The sequence below is a fragment of the Semicossyphus pulcher genome, unplaced genomic scaffold, assembly GCF_022749685.1.
Source record: "Semicossyphus pulcher isolate SPU_LCO1_2020_fin unplaced genomic scaffold, fSemPul1.0.p SCAF_8, whole genome shotgun sequence".
NCBI classification, from domain to species: Eukaryota; Metazoa; Chordata; class Actinopteri; order Labriformes; family Labridae; genus Semicossyphus; species Semicossyphus pulcher.
The window spans coordinates 28,471,249-28,493,027 of record NW_027211759.1 but is presented as its reverse complement, the minus strand read 5'-3'; the positions used below and the strand labels follow the sequence as shown (position 1 = coordinate 28,493,027).

General features: G+C 42.9%; 1 protein-coding gene across 1 annotated transcript in view; it reads left to right on the top strand.

The window, feature by feature from the left end:
• The first annotated feature begins 906 nt into the window (after positions 1-906).
• Positions 907-21,779, top strand: part of cracr2aa (calcium release activated channel regulator 2Aa) — a 30,086-nt gene continuing 9,213 nt past the window's right edge. The window contains exons 1-17 of the mRNA XM_069686503.1: positions 907-1,010; positions 3,315-3,703; positions 5,785-5,896; positions 5,991-6,180; positions 7,487-7,633; positions 7,954-8,044; positions 8,170-8,265; positions 10,323-10,510; positions 10,748-10,819; positions 11,536-11,581; positions 11,788-11,876; positions 11,955-12,288; positions 12,892-13,024; positions 14,847-14,928; positions 15,212-15,326; positions 15,595-15,696; positions 16,034-16,110. Of these exons, the coding sequence (XP_069542604.1) occupies positions 3,494-3,703; positions 5,785-5,896; positions 5,991-6,180; positions 7,487-7,633; positions 7,954-8,044; positions 8,170-8,265; positions 10,323-10,510; positions 10,748-10,819; positions 11,536-11,581; positions 11,788-11,876; positions 11,955-12,288; positions 12,892-13,024; positions 14,847-14,928; positions 15,212-15,326; positions 15,595-15,696; positions 16,034-16,110 (2,084 nt within the window). The 5' untranslated portion in view covers positions 907-1,010; positions 3,315-3,493. The remainder of the gene's footprint in view (positions 1,011-3,314; positions 3,704-5,784; positions 5,897-5,990; positions 6,181-7,486; positions 7,634-7,953; positions 8,045-8,169; positions 8,266-10,322; positions 10,511-10,747; positions 10,820-11,535; positions 11,582-11,787; positions 11,877-11,954; positions 12,289-12,891; positions 13,025-14,846; positions 14,929-15,211; positions 15,327-15,594; positions 15,697-16,033; positions 16,111-21,779) is intronic.

The window sequence follows — 21,779 nt, the reverse complement described above, 5'->3', positions numbered from 1 at the left end:
TAAAGGTCCTGAATATTTCTTCCACCACTGCTGGAAACAAGCTGTGGGATGCTTGAGGAAATATAGGCCCAATGTACAGGCCCACAAATGCCAGTTCCTTTCCTGGGCACTGTCGAGGTGCCCTTGAGCAAGGCACTGAATCCCCAACTGCTCGGGGCGCATGTCCATGTGCAGCATCCTTACTCAGACATCTCTCCATTAATGCATGTCCATTGTTTCCTTTTGTGCATGCGTGTAATTCAGGCCTTTGTGTGTGCAGCATGTTCGTTCTTACAGAGGGAAAAAAAATAATTTCCCCTAGGGGATTAATAAAGTATCTCTTCTTCTTCTTTGATCATTTGTTGCATCCTGTCCCAAACAGTTCCTTACTGATTCTAAAAGGGGACCTATAATCTTATTTTATTTCTATTTATCCGTTTATTTTATTGTTACTGCACAATGACCGACAAACCCACAAATTAATTTTTAGTTCTGTGCTGAATATTTTGATCTATCAATTACTTTATATAGTGCCAAATCACAACACACGTTGGCTCATGGCACTTGACATATAGAGCAGGTCTAGACCGTGCACTTGGTTATATAATTTACAGCGACTTAATCCACCAATGAGCCAGCACACAGCGAAAGTGGCAAGTTAATTTAAACTTGAATATCAAAACTGTTAAAAAGACAAGAGTTTTTAATTTAAATTATTTGTGTAATCTGGCTGAGATAAGTCTACTCTTGATAAAGGGAAGGAAATAAAGAAAAACAAAAGGTTGAGAGACGGACGCCTCTAATTTTCTTCCTGCATGTGCACTTCCTTGTTACTGTTGTCATGGTTACCAGCAGGTTACCAGCGATGGCTCTGATGACGTCCCTCCCTCAAAGTTTGCCCCGTCAGTACTCAGTCACATTCCTGCACTCGCACCGTTTGACTTGTAAACAGTCGGAGTTTCACAGAGCGGATAAAGCTGAAACAGAAGAAGTCAATGAACTCCTCCAACCTGAACATATCTTCATCACCGGTACGTAACTCACTTTTGTTCCCTGAAAGTCCGCTTACGTAAATTCAGTCTGCTCTGTGAAGTTTCTGTTAGGATCACGTACACTACAACTACTAGCTACCTACTGTGAGTGAAAGTTAAGTTCTTTATAGCATACGTTAATTTAGTCAAAGTAAAGATTAAATGACACAATAGGTGTCAGTGAGGCTTATCTGTCACAGGAAGTGTCACAATAAAAGAAAGTGTGCCCATCGTGAAGGAAGTGAACACGTGTTTTGTGAAACCGAAAAGTTGAATGTGTTTACCACAATCATTCTTCCGTTTTAATGGCGTTGTGTTTACATGTTACAGTCATCTTATTACTGTACTGATGTAACAATGAAATACTTGACAAGTGTAGCTGATAAAGGCTAATTGCCTTTCTTTAAAACTACCTCCAGGAGCTGCAGGGGACTGATAGTTGAATGTAGGTGTGTAAATAGTCTGGAGCTCTCTGCAGGAAGTGGAGTCAACTTAAAAACACTCAGTCTTTGACATCTTAAAAGGATGGCAGAATGGCACATTGCAGTTTTGGATCCTTAAAATAGTGCAAAACAGTATCAGTGACTGCAACAACCTGGTCAGAGTAGAGGTAGGTTCAAGAGACAGGAGGCACGGCAGCTCTGTCTTTTATTCCGGTAGCCTATTGAAAATATTGCTCTGAAAAAACAAGTGTAAAAAACTAAAACCAACTTTTATATCTTGTCATGCAATGTTTACTGATGTGTGCAATGCTACAATATGTCTCTTATAGATTTTATAGATGTAGCCTTATAGCATTGTTGATTTTGTAAATCATGTGATTGTTGGTGGTGGTGACTCAGAGAGCTTTTGTTGTCAGACCACAAACTATATTTCTCTGTGTGTAGTTCAAACCACAACCTCAGTGTGAGCTTAAAATGCAGCTCCTGAGGACCGTGGGACCCGTTCAATGTAGATATGACTCTCGTCTGTCAGCCGGATTATTAATTTAGATTAATTTATATGCTTTGTATTTAATTTATTTTGTTTTAGTTTCAGCTTAAAGCTGTGTACGCTGAGCCCTTAATAAGGGCTGCAGCTCTAACAGCTGTTACATGTCCAACCCTGACACAGATAACAGGTAACTGTATGCAAAGCAGTAAGCTCAGGTATATTTTATTCCCCAACATATAATTGATTGCAATTTATTGTTAGATGTCACACTGGCCACCTGTCTGAACACTATAAGTCTTACCAAAGCAGCCATAAACCTGTCTGTGGCGTCGGGCCAACAGGACGGTCTGTGGAGATTAGACAATGTTATGTTTTTTCTTGTGCTCGAGGAGAAAAGACTACGACACTCTTTCCAAACACGGTAGTTCCTTTTCTTGTTTCCTCTCTCATGCTTCAGCTTCGACTGTTGCTCACTGTGGTTTGGTGACTTTCCTTGTGAGGCTTGTCATGCTTGCAATGTGTTGCACATTGTTTAGACTCCAACTTCCAGGTGTGACAAAGTTTGAGAAAACAATATACATTTTTAATAGAATATTATTAAGGTCCATTATACCTTAATATGAACACGAGATGCAGAGAGGGGAAGCATTTTGAGATTAAATGCATTAATAAAAAATGCTTACACATGTTAAACTCGTGCCTGTTATAGAGTACGAAGGGCCTGAGATGTCTGAGTCTGTCTTCTCTTCTGGCCTTCTGCCTGCCTACATGCATATCTGTGTTCCCTGTCTGTTTGTCTACATTTGCATGGGTCATCACACACTCAGACACACACGCACTTGCACACACGCACTGTCTGATGCTCCTGTTCATGAATCGACCGAGCAAGCTCGCGGTGCACGACAACTTTCTGGTAGTCAGTCTTCCAAACCAGTGCTCATAGAGCTGCAGTCTGCATGAAACCCACCAGTCAGGGAGTTACATAAATCAATATTTCCTGGCAGACAAGACCCTCCTCATCCTCCCACAACTTTCCTCTCAGTTCATGGTGCAGCTGTCAGATGACATTAGTCTCAGCAAGGGTCATCGTCCCTGAAGATGAGGAGCAGCAAGTTGCAAAGCACTGCAATCATCCACTCACTGGCAATTTTTTGTAGATTGAATGTATAATGACTTGTATGTTGGAAATGGTGATAGATGTGTTTCTGTCTGATTTATTAGATTAAAAAAGAGTTTCCTGTTTTTCGTCTTTGCACAATAACTTTGTTTTTAAGCAGTACGTGTCATTAGAATAATATTTGGAACTTTTGTCATCGGGCAAAGGGGCTGTACTTATTCCAACTGAAGACTCTCCTCCTGTCTCTCTCCTAGGTTTCATCGACTTATTAAAGAGGCGGTTGCTAAGAGATGACAATCAGTGACATTGGTGAGAGCCTCTGATGTAGAGCAGCCTTGAAGCTCCACTTCTCCAGGATCTCTGCCCCTTACACCTCTGGCTCATGTGAAGGACGCGGGAAAACACTCTCATATCTACAGACTCCCAAAAAACCATGGCAGCTTTTACCGCTCCTTGTGCCACCACGGACACCACGACCGCCGCGGTGGCCCGGACTGCATGGCGAAGGCAAGGGAGCGGAGAAGAGGCGGATAAATGTGAGGATGAGGACGTGGGACAAAGCACGGTTCAGGAGAAAACCCACGAGTTCTTCCAGATGTGCGACATCGAGAACAAGGGCTTCATCACCCGACGAGACATGCAGGTGAGGCAACTGCCGTGACTGAAATACGACTTTGTTTAAGTTTAAAGATTTAATGTTTAGAAAGGTTATATTTAGAGGCACACTGTTCCTGAAAATAATAGAAACACACTGTGACTAACTTTGACTGCTTGTAAGAACACCTTAGAAACAAAGTATCTGCTTTCTCCACGTTCACATTTTAATTATAGAGATACAAACTCCTTATCCACACAGACTGAGCGTATTATGCAGGGACAATGTGTGTGCTTATTAATGATTCCCAGCAGGACATGGATAGGACACCTATGCTCCTTATTCAACACGGCATGAAAGAGACTGCATCACAGAGAGCCACGCAGAAGCTTTGTCATGCAACTCTTCACTCGCATTATTGTGCAGATTCACTCGCCCCTCGGATGTTCGTCCCCGCCGTGGCTCATCCTTTGATGAAGCACTTGTAGCTCTCGCTGGCGGAGCATAAATACACTTTGATCTGGTGTTTATGATAATGGATTGGAAATTAGACGGCCAGAAAGACAGCAGCCCAGTCCTTCCAGCTTCTATTTATATATGACCATCTGTACTGAAAGCAGCGCTTCATACTGTTAGCTATTAGTTTCACACTTTCCACACATCTGTCAAAGGTTATCTACAAACTAAATGAGTGGCACTGCTTATGTTGCATTTTCAGTCACAATATTTCTTCTGGGTTTTCACAGTTTAAAAGTACGTTTCACACCATGACCACCAGCACGCTGGCTTTACAATTCTACTGTTTGCTGACATGAGGGATATGTTCTGCCCAGATAACACACTTAACAAGAACAGCTGATAGGTGCTGTCCCTCCCCTGGATTGTATGGGTGGCCTCAGTCAACATTTGCAGCCGTGTAAACATTGCACAGAAAAAGGAGCTGCTTACAGAGGTGTGGTTGTGTTGCCTTTTCTTGTTAATGGTCCAGCAGTTTCTGTCATGGTCAGAAGGTTTGTTTGGGATGTGTCACTCTCGTGTGTCCATTTTGTATTAACTCTTTTGTTCCTTTCTCGCAACTAAGAGGGAAGTTACACAAACATCACCCTTAAACGCCAAACAGCAAATTAACCTCAACATTAAAGAAACATGGAAATAAATGAGATCTGGTCTGTCAGGAGGGTTTGGATGCGTGTATCATCAAGGATTGTACCATGCTTACATCCATAGCCTTATAATGGTGTTATGGACACTCTCAATTAACAAGTTAAGTTTACTCATGCAAATGTATCACATTATGACTCCACATCTGTCTGTATGCGTTACACACTGCCTGGCACAAAAAAAAGGCACACACTCTAATATTGAATTGGACCGCCTTTAGCTTTGATTACGGCACGGATTCACTGTGGCATCATTATGATAAGCTTATGCAATGTCAGAACATTTATTTCCATCCAGAGTTGCATACATTTTTAGCCAAGATCTTGTATTGATGATGGGAGAGTTGGGCCTTCTTCTTCAGCACATCCCAAAGATGCTCTGTGGGGTTCAGGTCAGGACTCTGGTGATGCTGAAGTTTATGCATCATCCACAACATTTTCTGAACCTTTACGGTGCCAAATATCCAGGGGGAAAGGCTGGAAAACAGAAAGCATCTAGTCAAACACCGTTTTGGGTCAGTGACAATTGTAGATATGTGGGGATTATGATCTCTTTACACCGCTAATGCCTACAACCTCTGACAATGTGCACCTCAAAGTGATGCGAAGCCCAAATCATTGCAAGTGTCTGTTTCTCTACAATTTACTGTCACTCCTTCCTTATTAAAATATTATCTAAGTGTACTTAAAACAATCTTTTGAAGGGCTCTTAACAATCAAGTGGTTCTTATCCAGTGAATCTGCCAAACATTTACGTCTGCATAAAGAAGCTTTTGTGATGTAACTCGCATGCTATTCTTAGGGCTAGTTAGGCTATTTGCAGCTAAATATACTTGTTCCATTGTACATAATAGCCCCTGTCCTGAGAAGTCTCGATCAGCAGTTGTTATAGCTACAGTATACGGTAGTTAATGTCCTTGAGGCTTTGTTCTTGCCAGTAGCAGCTGTGTTTTGTGTCTTGTTAAATAGAGGCTGAACGGTGGGCTCCCTCTCAGTGCGGAGGAGTTGGAGAACGTGTTTGATACTCTCGATTCAGACGGGAATGGATACCTCACCCTCGACGAGTTCTCCTCCGGCTTCAGTAGGTTTTCAGTCTGTGAAAACAGTGCTACCAGTATAATCTGTGCATGCATTCTGATGCTCCGATTGTGTGATTACACTCTTGATTTTTCTAGGTGAGTTTTTATTCGGCCAGAAGATTTCAGTAGAGAAAGACATGGAAGAGAAGAACCCCAGTAAAAGTCCTCCAGAGGTCCTGTACCAGAGCCAGTGGGAGGAGAGTCTGACGAGAGGAGGTGAAGATGACGAGGAGAAACACTTTAGCATGCTCATGGAGAGCCTCGGAGCCAACAGTGTCTTTGAAGAGTGAGTATGTGTGTTTGTGATGTTTGGTCTACTTCATATCTTTTCCACTTTGTCAACGCCTCCATTAAGTCTACACAGTCTCTTCGCATGAGACGATAATCAGCTGTGCAAACTGAACAAGAGTTAAAAGTTTCCATTCGAGTAAAGCTGTTCCTGTGCAATGTGTGCTCTGCCTCGGCTGCTTACATATTTAATATTACTACAAAAAAGGAGGGATTATGAAGGTGCTATGCTTCCAGAAATCAGTCACACATAAAAGTGTTAACAAACGTATCAGAAATATTCATGTTAACTGTCTCTGCATGCCTCTTTTGTACAATACTAAAAGGTCAATCATAACCAGTGGGACAGCGGTTTGTTAGACTGGAAGATATTTGACGACAGGATCTTATGAGATGCATGACTAGACTCACCTTTAACAAACAACCGCAGCTCGATAAAAGTAAACAGAAGCGGAGGTGGATGCCAGATTTACACATCCTATTGGCCTCCGCCCACCTGGTTTGCTCAGGTTGACGTTTCACATCAGATCAGTTTGTGCAGCTCTGACAGATATCGATGTTTGTCTGAGCTGCAGTGTCTGTAACTGTTGAAAAGTCTGACAGGGATTTGTTTGCCTTTATCAAAGCTACCAGGCAGTTATTAAGTTTCCATCATCACAACAGATTTCAATGCACATTAAAACACTTAAATTACAGTTTGTTTTCAGCATCTTGTCAGTGTAGACCTTGGAAGACAGAAAGGCATTTTAAAAAACATCTTTTACTGGAATAATAGACACATTTTCAATGCACAGTGGTGCAGTGGTTAGTGCTGTTGCCTCACAGCAAGTTAGTTCAAGTCCCGGTTTGCACCTTTCTGTGTGGAGTCTGCATGCTCTCCCCTTGCATGCATGTGTTCCACAGTCCGAAGACATGCTTGTTAGATTCATAGGTGACTCTGAATCGCCTCTAAGTGTGAAAGTGAGCGTGAAATGTCGTCTGTCTCTTTGTGTCAGCCCTGTGATTGACAGGTGATCAGTCCAGGGTGTAACCCCGCCTCTTGCTCAGTGACAGCTGGGATAGACCCAGCACCCTATGACCCTGATCAGGATAAGTGCTATAGATAATGGATGGATGGACTATCAATGCATTAAACATCATGTCCTTTTATAGCCACAATAACCTATAAACTGAGCTGCTGCCTCTGTGCATGTAGTTGTTACTGTGCTAGAGTTTCCTCTTATGTCCTCACCACTTTATTGTTTTTGTCCTCTAAATAACAATACTGAATTTCTCATGACACCCCTTTACAATCTATCCATCAGTCCTGCTGAGGTTCGCAGTTTGTGGGCCCAGCTGCGGCGCGATGAACCGCACCTTTTATCAAACTTTGAGGACTTCTTAGCAAGAGTGACGTCGCAGATCATCGAGGCCAACCAGGAGAAGACAGCGATGGAGAGCGCTCTTAAAAGGTCAGTGGGGAGACACCTTTGAATGCACCATTCAAAGTCAGAGATTATGGTTCAGAGGTTACTTGGAGTTTAACATTTTATGTCTCCAGTAAGGAGCATTCGGCTAAGCTGTGTGTTGACTCCCTGATTAGCGTGCTCGTATTTAAAGAAGCTGTTTCCATGTGGTCACAGTTGTTGTTGTTCCTGAGGGCGTAACAACAGGGTCATTAAAACAGTGATAAACTGTTGAGTAAAAGTGTGTTGATGTAGGCAGTTTTTTAAATAAATGTTGCAGGTAGCTAACTGTACCTCATAATCAAATCTGAATTTTAACCCTACAGGAAAGCAGCAACACATGATAATGAGATCCAGCGGCTTTATGAGGAAATGGAGCAGCAAATCAAAAGTGAAAAAGACAGGATTGTTCTGCAGGTACAAACCTGTTCATCGAGCCAAACAAGCTTTTCTTCTTTTGCGAATTAAAACAAAATCCTGCTATCTTCTTCCTTCTCATTAACTCTGCCCTCTTGTCTCCATCTTCTCTCCCTGCATTTAAGGACTATGAGCGGTTTCTGTCTCGCAGTCAAGACCTGGAGCTGCAGCTGTCCAGTAAGGAGAAGGAGCTCGATCAGCTCTTTCAGAAACAGAGGAGGGTGAGCATCAGAGTGCAGAGCACATGCTCACTCTCTCATTTTAGCGATTGCACAGGGGATATTCAGGAGTCAGAGGAGCAACAAATGATAGACACATTAAAGAAGATGACAGAAAGCTGTAGAAAAAGCTAATAAAGCAATTAAGTATACCTGTACCATCAACGTATCTGTCGTTTATCATCATATAATAGAGACAGATTCATGAGGCATGTGGCCTACGCTTACTTTTCCTCACATGTTCAAACAGCAAACACCTTTTATCGAGTACATAACTTTCAAAAGTTAAAAGACACTGGATTTGGCCAAGATGACTGGTTGGTTTTTGAAGTCAAAACAAAGTCATTACCAGAGCCCAGCTGAAAACGCAGACATCCAGAGCAGCATTAACCTTTTAACACTCAATTATACGGAGTTGTTGATTTTTCAGCTTTAGCAAACACAAACTTATCAGTGCTTCGTCTGCAGCAGCTTGTTTTGACAGACTGTCGATGATAGATGTTAATAGGTTCTGTTGCTCCTCAGTTTACAGACTGGCACTCGGGCTGTTAAGGCTAATGAGGGAGTTGAATTAATTCTGGTCTCCCCAACAAGGACTTTTCTTCTCTTCACACCTCCTAAACATCTCTAATTAGTATGTCAGCTGTTTACTAAGTTTCCTGTTTGAGGAGACCAGCCGCCAGTACACAGACTAACAGCTTTGAATGCATTTCCTGCAGTTATACTCATCACTGTATGTGTTAATGGAATCCCTGAAACAAAAGCGGTCTGATGGGGAATATTTAAAGGCAGTCAGCTGATAGAAGGTATTCTGTCTTCATCATAGTGTCATCTCATGTTCGTCACATGACTGTGGTTAAAACAGTTCCTGTATGTTTTATAGCCTTGTGTATTATAGCTGAGAGCACAATGCTTGGAGTAGATTGTATAATTGTGTAGCATAGGGCTGCACGATTATAGCCAAAATGATCATCCCGATTATTATTTACTTTCACACTTAAACAGAGCACCACTTTCAGTTCCATTTTATGCTACTTTTCGACTCATGTACAAATTTTGTGTCAAACGAAGGCTTAATAAGGTTCTTTCTCTTCCCGAATTTCCCCCCCTGGGGATCAATAAAGGATTATCTAATCTTAGCGGAATGTGGTGCATCATGGGTAATTTCAGTGTGTCTTTGGGAGTTGGGAGGATAGGGTGTTGCGCTGTACAGCATTGCTGATATGCCCTCGCCCTAAACCTGAAACAAGCGATGACGAGCCGTTTCAGGGGACCGGTGTTTCGTTTAATGAGTGACTCCTCCTGTTTTAGCGTAACATGACACATTTGCACAAACAACTCTTCAAAGACGTAACAGATCGGTGTATTTTGAGATCGTAATGAAAAACAACCAAGAGGCATTTAAGAGGGCAGCTACGCATTCTCTTCTTTTCAACAGCTGCTGTCACCATGACACCCACAGACGCAATCAGCTGAAAGTTGCCAGTTTACATGGTCACTCGTTGCACTAAAACTCCGTCTCCGTTGTTCACTCTTTCACTTTAAACTGCCGCTGCAAGGTAGCCGCTCATCACATGACATGCCAGCTCCCCCAAAAGTGACGCCCCCACACCTCTCCATCGCCCCCTGGAGGAGGGGTTGTTAGTTTAGGGAGGGCTTGTTTTGATGTGCCGCAGTTTTCTACAGGCGGAGCATTTTAAATGTCAACATCATCGTCAATCATGTTTATTTAATTGTGGGAAGACAAAATCGTGATCTGGATTAATATTCGATTGATTGTGCAGCCCCAGGAGAACTAAGATTCACCAAACTCAGAAGTGTCGCATGCATTTAAGTTTAAATAAATAAATCAGTTTAAAGTGTAACAGATTAATTTATATTGATGTGATCCTAGAGAGACTTTTAACATTTTACATATACATAACACCGGCGAGATAATTACTAAATGATACATGTAAAACTTATTGTAACTTGGACCACCATTACACACATTTAATCCAAACCATAGAAATCTTTAAAGGTCTTATCTTTCCCTTTTTTCTCCGTTGCTCTGTCTCCAGTTGGAGCGTCAGTGCCAGGACCTCCACAGTGAACAACATGAGACCAAGGTGGAGAACGTAAAGCTGAAGCAGACAAATGACGAGTTAGCTCGGGAGCTGGATCACACCAGCCAGGAGCTGAACTTAGCTCAGGACCAGCTGAGTCTGCTGCAGGAGCAGTCCAGCCTGCTCCATGAGGAGAAGGAGATGTGAGTTATAGCTGTTCTTACTAATGCTTCTTTTATCTCCAGTCATTTGTTTTTTATGCAAACAAATGGGCAGAAAGTCAAAGCCTATAACTTAATGTTTTAGAGAGAGATTTTTTAGAAGTGTCTGTGCCACTCATGTTTCTCTGGATCATTTTCTCTCTCTTGTTTTAATAAAGTGACCGTGTCTGTTTGGTCATACAGTGTTTGTAATAAAGGATGCATTGCTGTCAATCACAGGGAAATCTACAGAATGACTGAGGGACTGCAGCGAGAGCGAGCCAGCCTCCTCAAACAGCTGGACCTTCTGAGGTATGAAATAATCACTGAGCAAGTTCTCTCTTGTTGCTTTGTCTTACTCTTACTAAATAACTTTTTTTGGTTATTAGTTAAATTTTTTCATCACAGTTAGTGACTGAGTTAAAATCAATGACTGTTTAAAGATGGACGATGCGTCTCCATCTACTCTCATTGTACGAAACTGAAGCCAAAATAGCCACCGCCATCGTGCGCATTTGGAGCCAGAGACTGCGCAGTAGAGATCGGCGGGTGGAGCCGCTGTAGCTACTTCCACTAACCAAAACACACACTTAGATCCTGCACGTCACGTGTTTCACAGCAGAACAGCTTCTTGTGTTGGTCTGAGGCAGATATTCACGCTTCAATGTTCAATGACTGTAGTGTTACTGTTAGTTACGTCTCCTCTCGCCGTTCCTCCTCTACTCTGCTGCTCAGGAACACAACGCTGCAGGAGCCCGATTAGTCTACAGAGCTGTCAATCATGAGCCCCCCCCCCTTTTCATTGCATCAAATAATGGAATAGATGGAAGACTCGTTGAGTATATGAGCTCCTTTGTTACATCTGTCAGGCTTCAAACGTTTTCTACCTGATGAAAAGCAGGATGTGTCAGACACATAATGGCGGGTAATTGTTAAGCAGAAATGTCCAACAAGAGTAGACTTAGGCATGCTACACAATGCAGCTTCTCACTTTGTCTTTAATATCTCCTTTTCTTTGTTTAATTCAGGGAAATGAACAAACATTTACGAGATGAAAAGGACATTTGTTTTCAGGTCTGTGCCATTTATTATAGCAGAATTTATTCACCATATGATTTAAATGTCACCTGTCTGCATTCCATGCTCTCTCTTTGATGAATAAAGTAATAGAAAACGTGTGTGATGAGGTTCGGCAAAGCCGGTTCTAGCCACCTTAAACTTTACATGAAACCTTAAATGTGCTGCTGCATGACTAAAAATATTGTGCTTAATTTCTGCAGACACCAAAGAATCCTAAGACGGCACCAGGTGTGAAGCAGAGGCCTTTACTCAACGCTCTGAAACACACAAACGCCAATGTCTTCAAAAGGTATTTAAGTGATAAAATAAATACAGATTTCATGAGTCTGTGTCCAGTGTGGGCTTTAATCTAATTCTCTATGTGCAGTGAGGATGAGGAGGAGTTGACCATGAGCTCTTTGAGGCACAACTTAGCCAATGGCTCGTGCCAGACAAGAGGGCACCTGCGGAGGATCATCTCCATCGAGGAGGACCACCTCCCACACTTACTCCAGAGCGACTGTCAGGCACAAAGCCCACTGCAGGAGTGTAGTGAAGAAGAGGAGGCCTCGGACGCTGAGGAGAATATAGACTTGGTGATGAGCGATATTTACCCCGGTGCGTCCTCCGCCAAGCAGCAAATGTCTGAGGGGAGTGAAGAGAACAGTGAAACCCCGACATCTCCGAGGGGTCAGCCTGTTGGGAAGGAGACCAGCATAAATGTAAGCAGCTGTCGAGTGATATACTTTATATGAAGCAAGCTTTACACAGGCTTACTTGTAATTCTTCTATTAACATACAGTATAAGGAGGAGACATGTTATATTTCTCGGTCATCATTATATATGACCCTGCTGTAGCCTCCCTCACACAAAAACAAGTCAGCCCCGTAACTACTTTTTTAAAGCTGCTGTGAGGAACCTTTGGTTTATGTTGATTTTGGCGCCCCCTGTGGACAAAGCTGTACCTCTATTTTTAATTAAAAAAAACTCACCCTGCTTTCTCTAACAGTCATATTTATCACTCACTTTAAATCTATGCCTTGGAAAATGTAAACAAAGACAGCCTGCAATTCCTCACTCCGTCTGACACCGACCCCCCGCCAGCAGCTTCAGGCATTAAAAATAATTATTTAGAAATAATTAATCTTGTTGCTGATGGTCTGGTTTGCTTTTGTGGGTCATATAGAGTCATCAGAATTCATTGTAGTCTGTTTCGTAACCAGTGAAAAACTCCTCACGGGAGCTTTTAGTGAGATCCCAAACTGCAAATATGGATAGATATCATTCAATCAATCTGTTACCATAATAACAATTTTTTCTGCAGGGGGAAGGGGGTCCCTCGCCACCTGACCGCCTCTTCAAGATCGTCCTGGTGGGGAACTCCAGCGTGGGAAAGACGTCCCTCCTTCGACGATTTTGCGACGACTGCTTCCACCCTGGCACCTCAGCCACTGTGGGTACGTACTACAAAACACACACATCAGCTCCTGTGAGCAAAGACAGCAACACACCCAGCCCTGTGGCTGACCTCAGGCTCTGTATGTGTGTGCTTACAAAGCACGTGAATGTAGCAGTTGGTTTTAACACTGGAGAGAGACACTGAAGAGTGAGTAGTGTTCCTCGGTTAGAGTACAGCCTGCAGTGACAGGAGCAGTGATAAGACCGGTGCTGTGGCTAATCTGTCGTGCTTTACATACATGTTGTATGCGCTGGTCCTTTAAGTATACAGTATGACTCACAATAATGTATGATGTAGTCTGTTAACACCTAGTAGTAAACAACTGTGTTAAATGATATTGTGTTATATGACACACTGTCCTTTACAGGGTAAACGTTAGCTTCAGATATACTGTATAGTTCCTCGTCTACAATCTAATAAGTAGAAGAAAGACATTCACACATTGGCCTTGAGAGACTGTTTCTCCTCCTCCGCGTCCTCCTCCAAACATTCAAGAATATCTTTGGTCTTGATAACTTCATTTCAGTCAAATATTTCAATATTTCATATTTTTTATTCTGCCTGTGTAGAATATGAATCCTCAAAACTCGGCAGCAGAGCGATTCAGTTCTATAAGACAGTTTATCTCCATAGTTCTGAACATTATTTCTGTAATTTTAGCATATTCATTTATTTATTCCTTCATGCAACAATAACAACAATAACATGGATTGATGTCAATTAGTAGATTTCAACATTGTGTATTTGTGAATATTTATACGGTAATTAGCCCCTTGTTGTGGGAACTGACTGTGTTGCAGACAGTTTGAATTTTTTTGAATTATGAAATAAAAATTATAAGAATAATACCATCATTTTAATTATTTGATATTTATATTAATTGGGATAACTCTGTTTACTTAAATTAAAGTGTGTGTGTGTGTGTGTGTGTGTGTGTGTGTGTGTGTGTGTGCGTGTGTGTGTGTGTGTGTGTGTGTGTGAGACGTGTGCTCCTGGATTCTGCGTCCTGAGAGCGCTGACAGGTGGCCTTTAAATAACGTGTATGTTTTTTCGGTTGGTGGGTTACCCGGCTAGCAGGGAACGTTCCCATAACATTGGCTAACATTACCTACAAGTTCTAGTTACGTTTGAAAGAAAACGTTTTAATCTAATCTTCAAAGAAAGTTTTAAGGATGTCTATCATTTCTAATAAAGTTCTTGTAACGTTAAAACTTTTATTTTTAGGATGTTATTGAGGCAGGGGACGTCAGAACACCTTTTATAAAACATTGTCTCAATGTTACATAAAAACAAAGATAGAACATGCTCACTGCAACATGCTGAGGATCTTTTCAGGATGTTAGTTCGGCCTGAACTATCAGAACGTGATTTATAAAACGTTCCTGAAATGTTTGAACATTCTCACGGCAGCTTTCTGAGAATGTTTTCAGAGAACGTTCTCCTGCTATTAAAAGAAACATTCTGGGAACCAAATAACAAGTTCCCGCTCAAAACATTAGCAGAACATTGAACACGTAACGTTTTCAGAACGTTCTTAGAACAAAAAATTCCAGCTGGGTAGATGGCGGAGAGCAACAGTTTTCTGACCACATCACAAATGAATCTATAAAATCCTGTTTTTGATTATGTTATATTTTGCTGGAAAAGTCAACCGGAGTTTATCATCAAAAAATGTGGTTTCGATTATTGCAGCCGACATCTCCGTGTGTGCTTTATCAAAGGTGTGTGTCGGTAACTCCTCACCTATCCTCAGGTGGCTAAATGGAAGCCTTGATGAGCCATTTCAGACTGTGCTGACCTTTCGTTGTCTGTGTGTGCAGGTATAGATTACAGTGTAAAGACAATAACTGTGGACAGCAACCAGGTGGCGCTGCAGATGTGGGACACAGCAGGACAGGAGAGGTGAGACGTCAACACATAAAGGAAAAGAGATGTTCACATTTAAAGAGCAGATGTTTAACACTTCTTTTATTTTGATAAGGTAACTGCGAGCGCTATTTCTTTTAAAGAGTGTATTTGTATAATTCTTAGAAATGTAATCGAATAGTTTCTTTGTTTCTTTTAAAAGTTCATATTTTAAAACATATTTCCTGATGCAGAAATAAACCACAAGGAAGTTTTAAAGGTTTTTTATAATATGTTTCCTCTTTCTGCCTACTTCCTCCTCCTCCTCCTCCTGCTGCAGGTATCGGAGCATCACCAAACAATTCTTTCGTAAGGCTGACGGTGTGGTAGTGATGTATGACATCACAGCCGAGCAGAGTTTCGCCTCTGTCAGACAGTGGCTGACGAGTGTAAAGGTATGACAGTCACCCCGTGCTGCACACATTCAACACACGACAGTGTTTTTGTTTGTTTGAAAATCTGCTTTCTTAAAGTGGTGTGTGTTTAGGTTGTATATTTTTTTTAACAATATTGTAATGTCGAGAACACAAGACAAATAAAGGTCAGTTGCTGCAGTGATGCTTTTATACACTGCTAGCTGGTTTACCACTGGGGAGCCAGAAAGCTGGTAGCCTTAATATCAGCTTCTTTGAGTCTGTATTGTTTGTTTTCCTTCTTTCGTAGGAGAGCGCAGGAGAAGACATTCCCATCATGCTCTTGGCAAACAAAACGGACAAGGAAATTGAGAGACAAGTTCAGAAAGGAGTTGGTGAAAGACTCGCCAAGGTCTGTTCTTGTTTATCTGCTCAGCTCAACGTTCAGTCAGTGTCTGTCCTGTCACACCACCACAACAAAGTATTTTTAAAAACAGAACAGAAAGTTTTTTTCTTAGTTTTGTATGCCTCTGGTGTATAATGCAGTTTCTATGGCGACCATGTGAACTAATAGTGTTGAGAAATGTTATTTTCTGTATCACAGATTAGGATTGACTTTTCTTTATTAGCCCTCACAGATCAATGTGAAGAAACATGAACAATGCTCACACTCACAGATAGTTCTCTTTTGTGCTAATAACAGCCATCATCACCTCCACCACCATCATTGTTATTTGCCTCTTTTTCAGGACTGCCAAATGAGCTTCTATGAGTGCAGCGCTTGTTCAGGACATAATGTGCAGGAGTCCATGGTTCATTTAGCCAGGTGAGCAGAATAATGGCTTTTGTGTGCAACAAAAACAACAAAGAAAGATGAGTTAAAAAGTTGTTAGACTAAATATGGAGCAGCTGTCCGCTTGAACAGCTTTCAAAGTGGGATTATTTCTGTAATGAATCGTACCACAGAGAGCATCATGTTTGATTAGTTCCTTTGTGGAGGCAAAAGGGACTTTTTTATCAGGTGCTTACGGACAACTCTGTTCACACAAGGTTGACATATCGTGTAAAGTGCACAATCAGTTGTTTCCTCTGTTTGAGGATGTCAGTTAATTTCTTTCATTCAATCAGAGGTGCACAGTAAAAAAGGGCTGCAATGTCCTTTATTCTTCTATAATATTAAAGACCCCCTCTGGTGAAAATCCAGTGATTCATCTTGTGAACATCTCCATGTGGTGTTTCTCATGTGCTACAAGACATATCAGGGACATAATCAGCAGTCATCTCCATGGCTGGGCCTGTCTGCTTATAAACTGCAGTGTACCAAGGACAGGCTGAACAACACTTTTTCAGATTGGCAGGTTAGAGACGTCACAAACCTAAGGAGCCAATCCCGTTAATGGCGGGGTGACGCTATGCATATCATTATGTGCAACCTATGGCAACCACTTGGGCGATGCGCGAGCCAGCTGTAACTGTCATTGTGACTTTTGCAAACTCACTACTGACTACTAACATTAACGTCACTACTACTCATTACAACATTTCAAGCTAGCTAAGTTTCAACAAGTTGCTGCTAAATGATGGGCCAAATGCCAAATGAGCTTCTATGAATGCAGCGCTTGTTCAGGACATAATGTGCAGGAGTCCATGGTTTATTTAGCCAGGTGAGCAGAATAATGGCTTTTGAGTGCAACAAAAACAACAAAGAAAGATGAGTTAAAAAGTTGTTAGACTAAATATGGAGCAGCTGTCCGCTTGAACAGCTTTCAAAGTGGGATTATTTCTGTAATGAATCGTACCACAGAGAGCATCGTGTTTAATTAGTTCCTTTGTGGAGGCAAAAGGGACTTTTTTATCAGGTGCTTACGGACAACTCTGTTCACACAAGGTTGACATATCGTGTAAAGTGCACAATCAGTTGTTTCCTCTGTTTGAGGATGTCAGTTAATTTCTTTCATTCAATCAGAGGTGCACAGTATAAAGGGCTGCAATGTCCTTTATTCTTCTATAATATTAAAGACCCCCTCTGGTGAAAATCCAGTGATTCATCTTGTGAACATCTCCATGTGGTGTTTCTCATGTGCTACAAGACATATCAGGGACATAATCAGCAGTCATCTCCATGGCTGGGCCTGTCTGCTTATAAACTGCAGCTTACCAAGGACAGGCTGAACAACACGTTTTCAGATTGGCAGGTTAGAGACGTCACAAACCTAAGGAGCTAATCCCGTTAATGGCGGGGTGACGCTATGCATATCATTATGTGCAACCTATGGTAACCACTTGGGCGATGCGCGAGCCAGCTGTAACCGTCATCATGATTTTTGCAAACTCACTACTGACTACTAACGTTAACGTCACTACTACTAATGGCTACATTTCAAGCTAGCTAAGTTTCAACAAGTTGCCACTAAACGATGGCAGATACGTGTTTTGTTTTCACGACAGAAGGGTCGGTTGGAAATGTGCATAGTGGGCGGGGCCTATGCAGATTCTAGAATTTTTAATGAGGGAGAAGGAGGAGATTTGGGAGGATTTTGACAAGGTAATTAAACGTATTTTGCAGAAAAAAACTAATCAGACACAATTAATTATTTCAAGCAGAGCATTTTATATGTCTTAAAACATGACTGGAGCTGGTTTTTAAAGTGTTACTGCAACCACATGTCTGACCATAACTCCACCCACTGCACAATTTTGAAAAATGCTCAAAGTGGGCAAGGGGCTGAGAGGGGGGTGGAGGGGGATGGGTGTGTTTGGTAACTCTCTGATGTCCCCTCCCCTGGCCAGAGAAAAATTTAGAGCGGCACAGAGTCTCAAGGCACATATGCCTGTCTTTTGAGGTGGAGGACTTCTCCCCTCCAGAGTTCCCTGAGGAGCCCTTTACTGTGGTGGAGGACGGTGGTGGTCCCGAGTCCTATCAGTTCGAGCCGTTGACTTGTTGCAATTATTTCTGATTCTGAAGAGAGAATGGGTGCAGTCTCTGAGTGGTAACGTAACGTTAGCTAGAAGGCTAATGTACAGTGTGCTAGCAAAAACAGTGTAAACTCTAGTGAATGATGTGTCTCGATCAGGATATATTTGAAAATGAGCACGGTTTCACAGACTCCCTCTCAAAAATGGGGCCGGGGGGTTTACCGCTCACCTCTGATTGACAGGCGTAAACATTTATTTTATAAATTTTATTACGTAACTTTGTCCCAAACGGTTGTGTCTCTGTCACCAGCAGCTCACTTTGGCCAGTCATTTAGCTTGGCAGAGGGATCATTAAAGAGCAGAGTCAGGTGTGTGTGTGTGTGTGTGTGTGTGTGTGTGTGTGCCTGATTGGTCTTGATTGAGAGCAGGTGGTGGGAGCTTATATATACCCTTTGAGTCAAGCACCCAGTGCTGACTCATTGTCTCACCTCCAGAGATAGTGAGAGCATCTCTCTGTGTCTTCCTGCGTTTTCAGTGTGCTTGTAGAAATCAAAATAGCAAACTTTGTTGGGCTTATTATCTCAAAAGCCTTTTCTGTTCTCCCTTCAAATCCCTTGGCCCATTTTTGTTTCAGGAAGGAGTTTTTTTCCACGGTCTCCCTGAGAGTTTACTTTTGGTTCAGCTGCTTGGCAGTGGTGGTTTAATTTGCCTTACCCTGACTTTGATTTTGGTTAAAGGAGCCTGCTTTTTGCTCAATATTATTTGTCCTTTCCCACTCCCTTTCAAGCGCTTGCAATTTTCAGTGGCTATTCCTTCGGGATAGCTTTTAGAACCCCTTCCCAGTCCGCAATTGTGTCCCACTCCCCCGAACCCTGACAGAATGGGTCAGCCAAAGGCGGACACAGCGAATTCTGTAGTCAGTGACTCAGACCTCACTGGTAGACTTGCTCCTCAGGGGCAGGCAATCACTGCACAGGGGGCACTCTTGGGTTGCCTTAGCTGAGCAGCAGGCCCCACATGATAGTTTGTTGAAGGAAATTATTGTCCGGTTACAAGCAGCAGGGCCAACTTCAACCCAAGTACAAGCACCCAATCCAGTAGTCCACCCAGCACCCATGGCTCCACCTCCCAGCCCTGTTGCAGTGCAGGAGACAAAATTGTCAACTCCAGCATGGTATGATGGCCATCCAGGGAAGTGCAAGGGATTTATTACCCAGTGTAGTCTGGTGTTTGAGCTACAACCCCTTAATGTTTGGCATGGAACGGGCTCGGGTAGCATACATTATATCCCTGCTATCAGACAGAGCTCTTTCGTGGGCTACAGCCCTGTGGGAGAAGCAAGCTCTGGTCTGTGGTGATTCTGCTCTCTTCATGGCTGAAATGAAGAGGAGGCTCTTACAACTACCTTTATTCAGGCCCTGTATGAAAAGGTTAAAGATGAGTTGGCATCTCGTGATGTTCCAGACTGACTAGAGGATTTGATTTCCCTAGCAATTCCGATTGACAACCATATTCATGAACGACATAGAGAGAGGAAGCTTGTGTACAATTGCCCCATGCCACTGGAGAATTTAAACCTCCCTCATAAGACACAGGATATGCCCCAAGGGTCTTCAGGCATTGATTAACCCATGCAAATAGGGCGCACTCGGCTCACTCGGGCAGAGAGAGAGAAGCGCATGAGCAGTGGAGCCTGTCTGTACTTTGGAAGATGGGCCACTTCATACGCACATGCCCCGCAATGAGGGGCAAGGATGTTCCGGGAAACGAGTAGACTCGCCAGAATGTGAGGAGGTTCTGTCGAGTCCAAAGAACTCCCCTCGTGCAACCAATAACACTTTTCTGTCCATTGTGTTATCCTGTTGCAATAATAAAACAAACCTCAAGGCATTTGTAGATTCAGGGGCAGCTGGTAGTTTTATCGATTCCTCCCTAGCCCAAAATCTTAAAGTGCCTCTCTCTCCTCTCCCTTGTCCACTTGCCATCACGGCAGTGGATGGAAGACTGCTGGGTATTGGAAGAGTTGAAAACAATACAGGCCAGGTTCTAATTCGCAAAGACAATCATATAGAAAACATGCAGTTCTTTGTTATTTATGCACCACAGTTGCCACTTATCCTCGGACACCCATGGCTTGTTGAGCACAACCCACATATCAACTGGAGGTCTGGGGAGATATTAGGTTGGGGTCCTCATTCTGCATCTCACTCAGTTGATACTACCCCTGTTCAACTAAGCCCATTGGGCCTTGACCTTTCTGCCACAAGCCCCTCTACCTCCAAGTTTGTTAGCCCAGCGATGGATTCCCCTCTTGTTTTGACCTCCTCTGGAAGATCCTCCTGCCCTAATCTCTTGACTCCTGTGTCTCTCAAGCCCCTCGTCCTTTCTAGTTCTGCTCCTCCTGGGTCTGCCTTGTCTGTCCTTCCTGTTGGGGTTCCTGCTGAATATGCTGAATTGAGTGAGGTGTTCAGTAAACAGAAAGCCTCTGTCCTACCCGCTCATAGGCCATATGATTGTGCCATTGACCTCCTCCCGGGCACGTCACCTCCGAGGGGCCGCCTGTACTCTTTGTCGGGACCTGAAACAATGGCTATGAGAGACTACATTGATGAGGCATTGGCTTTACGTAGCAGCCTCTGCCATCAGTGTGTGAATGGGTGAATGTGATATGTAGTGTAAAAGCAGCTTTGAGTGGTCGCAAAGACCAGAAAAGCGCTATATAAGTACAGTCCATTTACCATTTACCATGTCTACGGCGTTTGAGCACTTACAGGGTGCATCCATTTTCACTAAGTTGGACCTTAAACGCCTACAACCTGGTGCGCATACGAGATGGGGATGAGTGGAAGACGGCTTTCAACACCCCCAGGGGGCATTACGAATACCTCGTAATCATCAACTAAGCATCAGCTCTATAAGCATCAGCTCTATGTCAAGGCGGAGAAGTGTGTCTTCCATGCCTCAACTGTTACGTTCCTGGGATATGTAGTGTCGCAGGGTAGCGTAAGAATGGATCCAAGCAAAGTCCAAGCAGTTCAAGATTGGCCACAGCCAGACTCGGTCAAGCAGGTTCAGCGCTTTCTAGGGTTTGCCAACTTTTATCGGTGCTTTATTAGGGGTTTCAGCTCTCTTGCTTCCCCTATTTCGATTTTGACCAAAGGTACCTCATCAAAGTTTTGTTGGTCACCACAGGCTCAAGAGGCTTTTGCCAAACTAAAGAGGAAGTTTTCCACCGTGCCAATTCTTATTCACCCAGACCCCTCTCTACCCTTTGTCGTCGAGGTTGATGCCTCGGATGTAGGAGTTGGGGCAGTTCCGTCGCAACGGTCCCCTGTGGACCAAAAACTTCACCCATGTGCCTTCTTCTCACAGCGTCTTTTGCCAGCTGAGAGAAATTATGATGTGGTGACAAAGAGCTTTTGGCAGTGAAGTTGGCTTAAGAAGAGTGGCGTTGCTGGCTAGAGGGTTCTGAGTATCCATTTCTGGTCTGGACGGACCATAAAAATCTGGTTTATCCAGCAAGCCAAACGTCTCAACCCTTGCCAGGCCCGGTGGACCCTCTTTTTTTGGAAGGTTTAA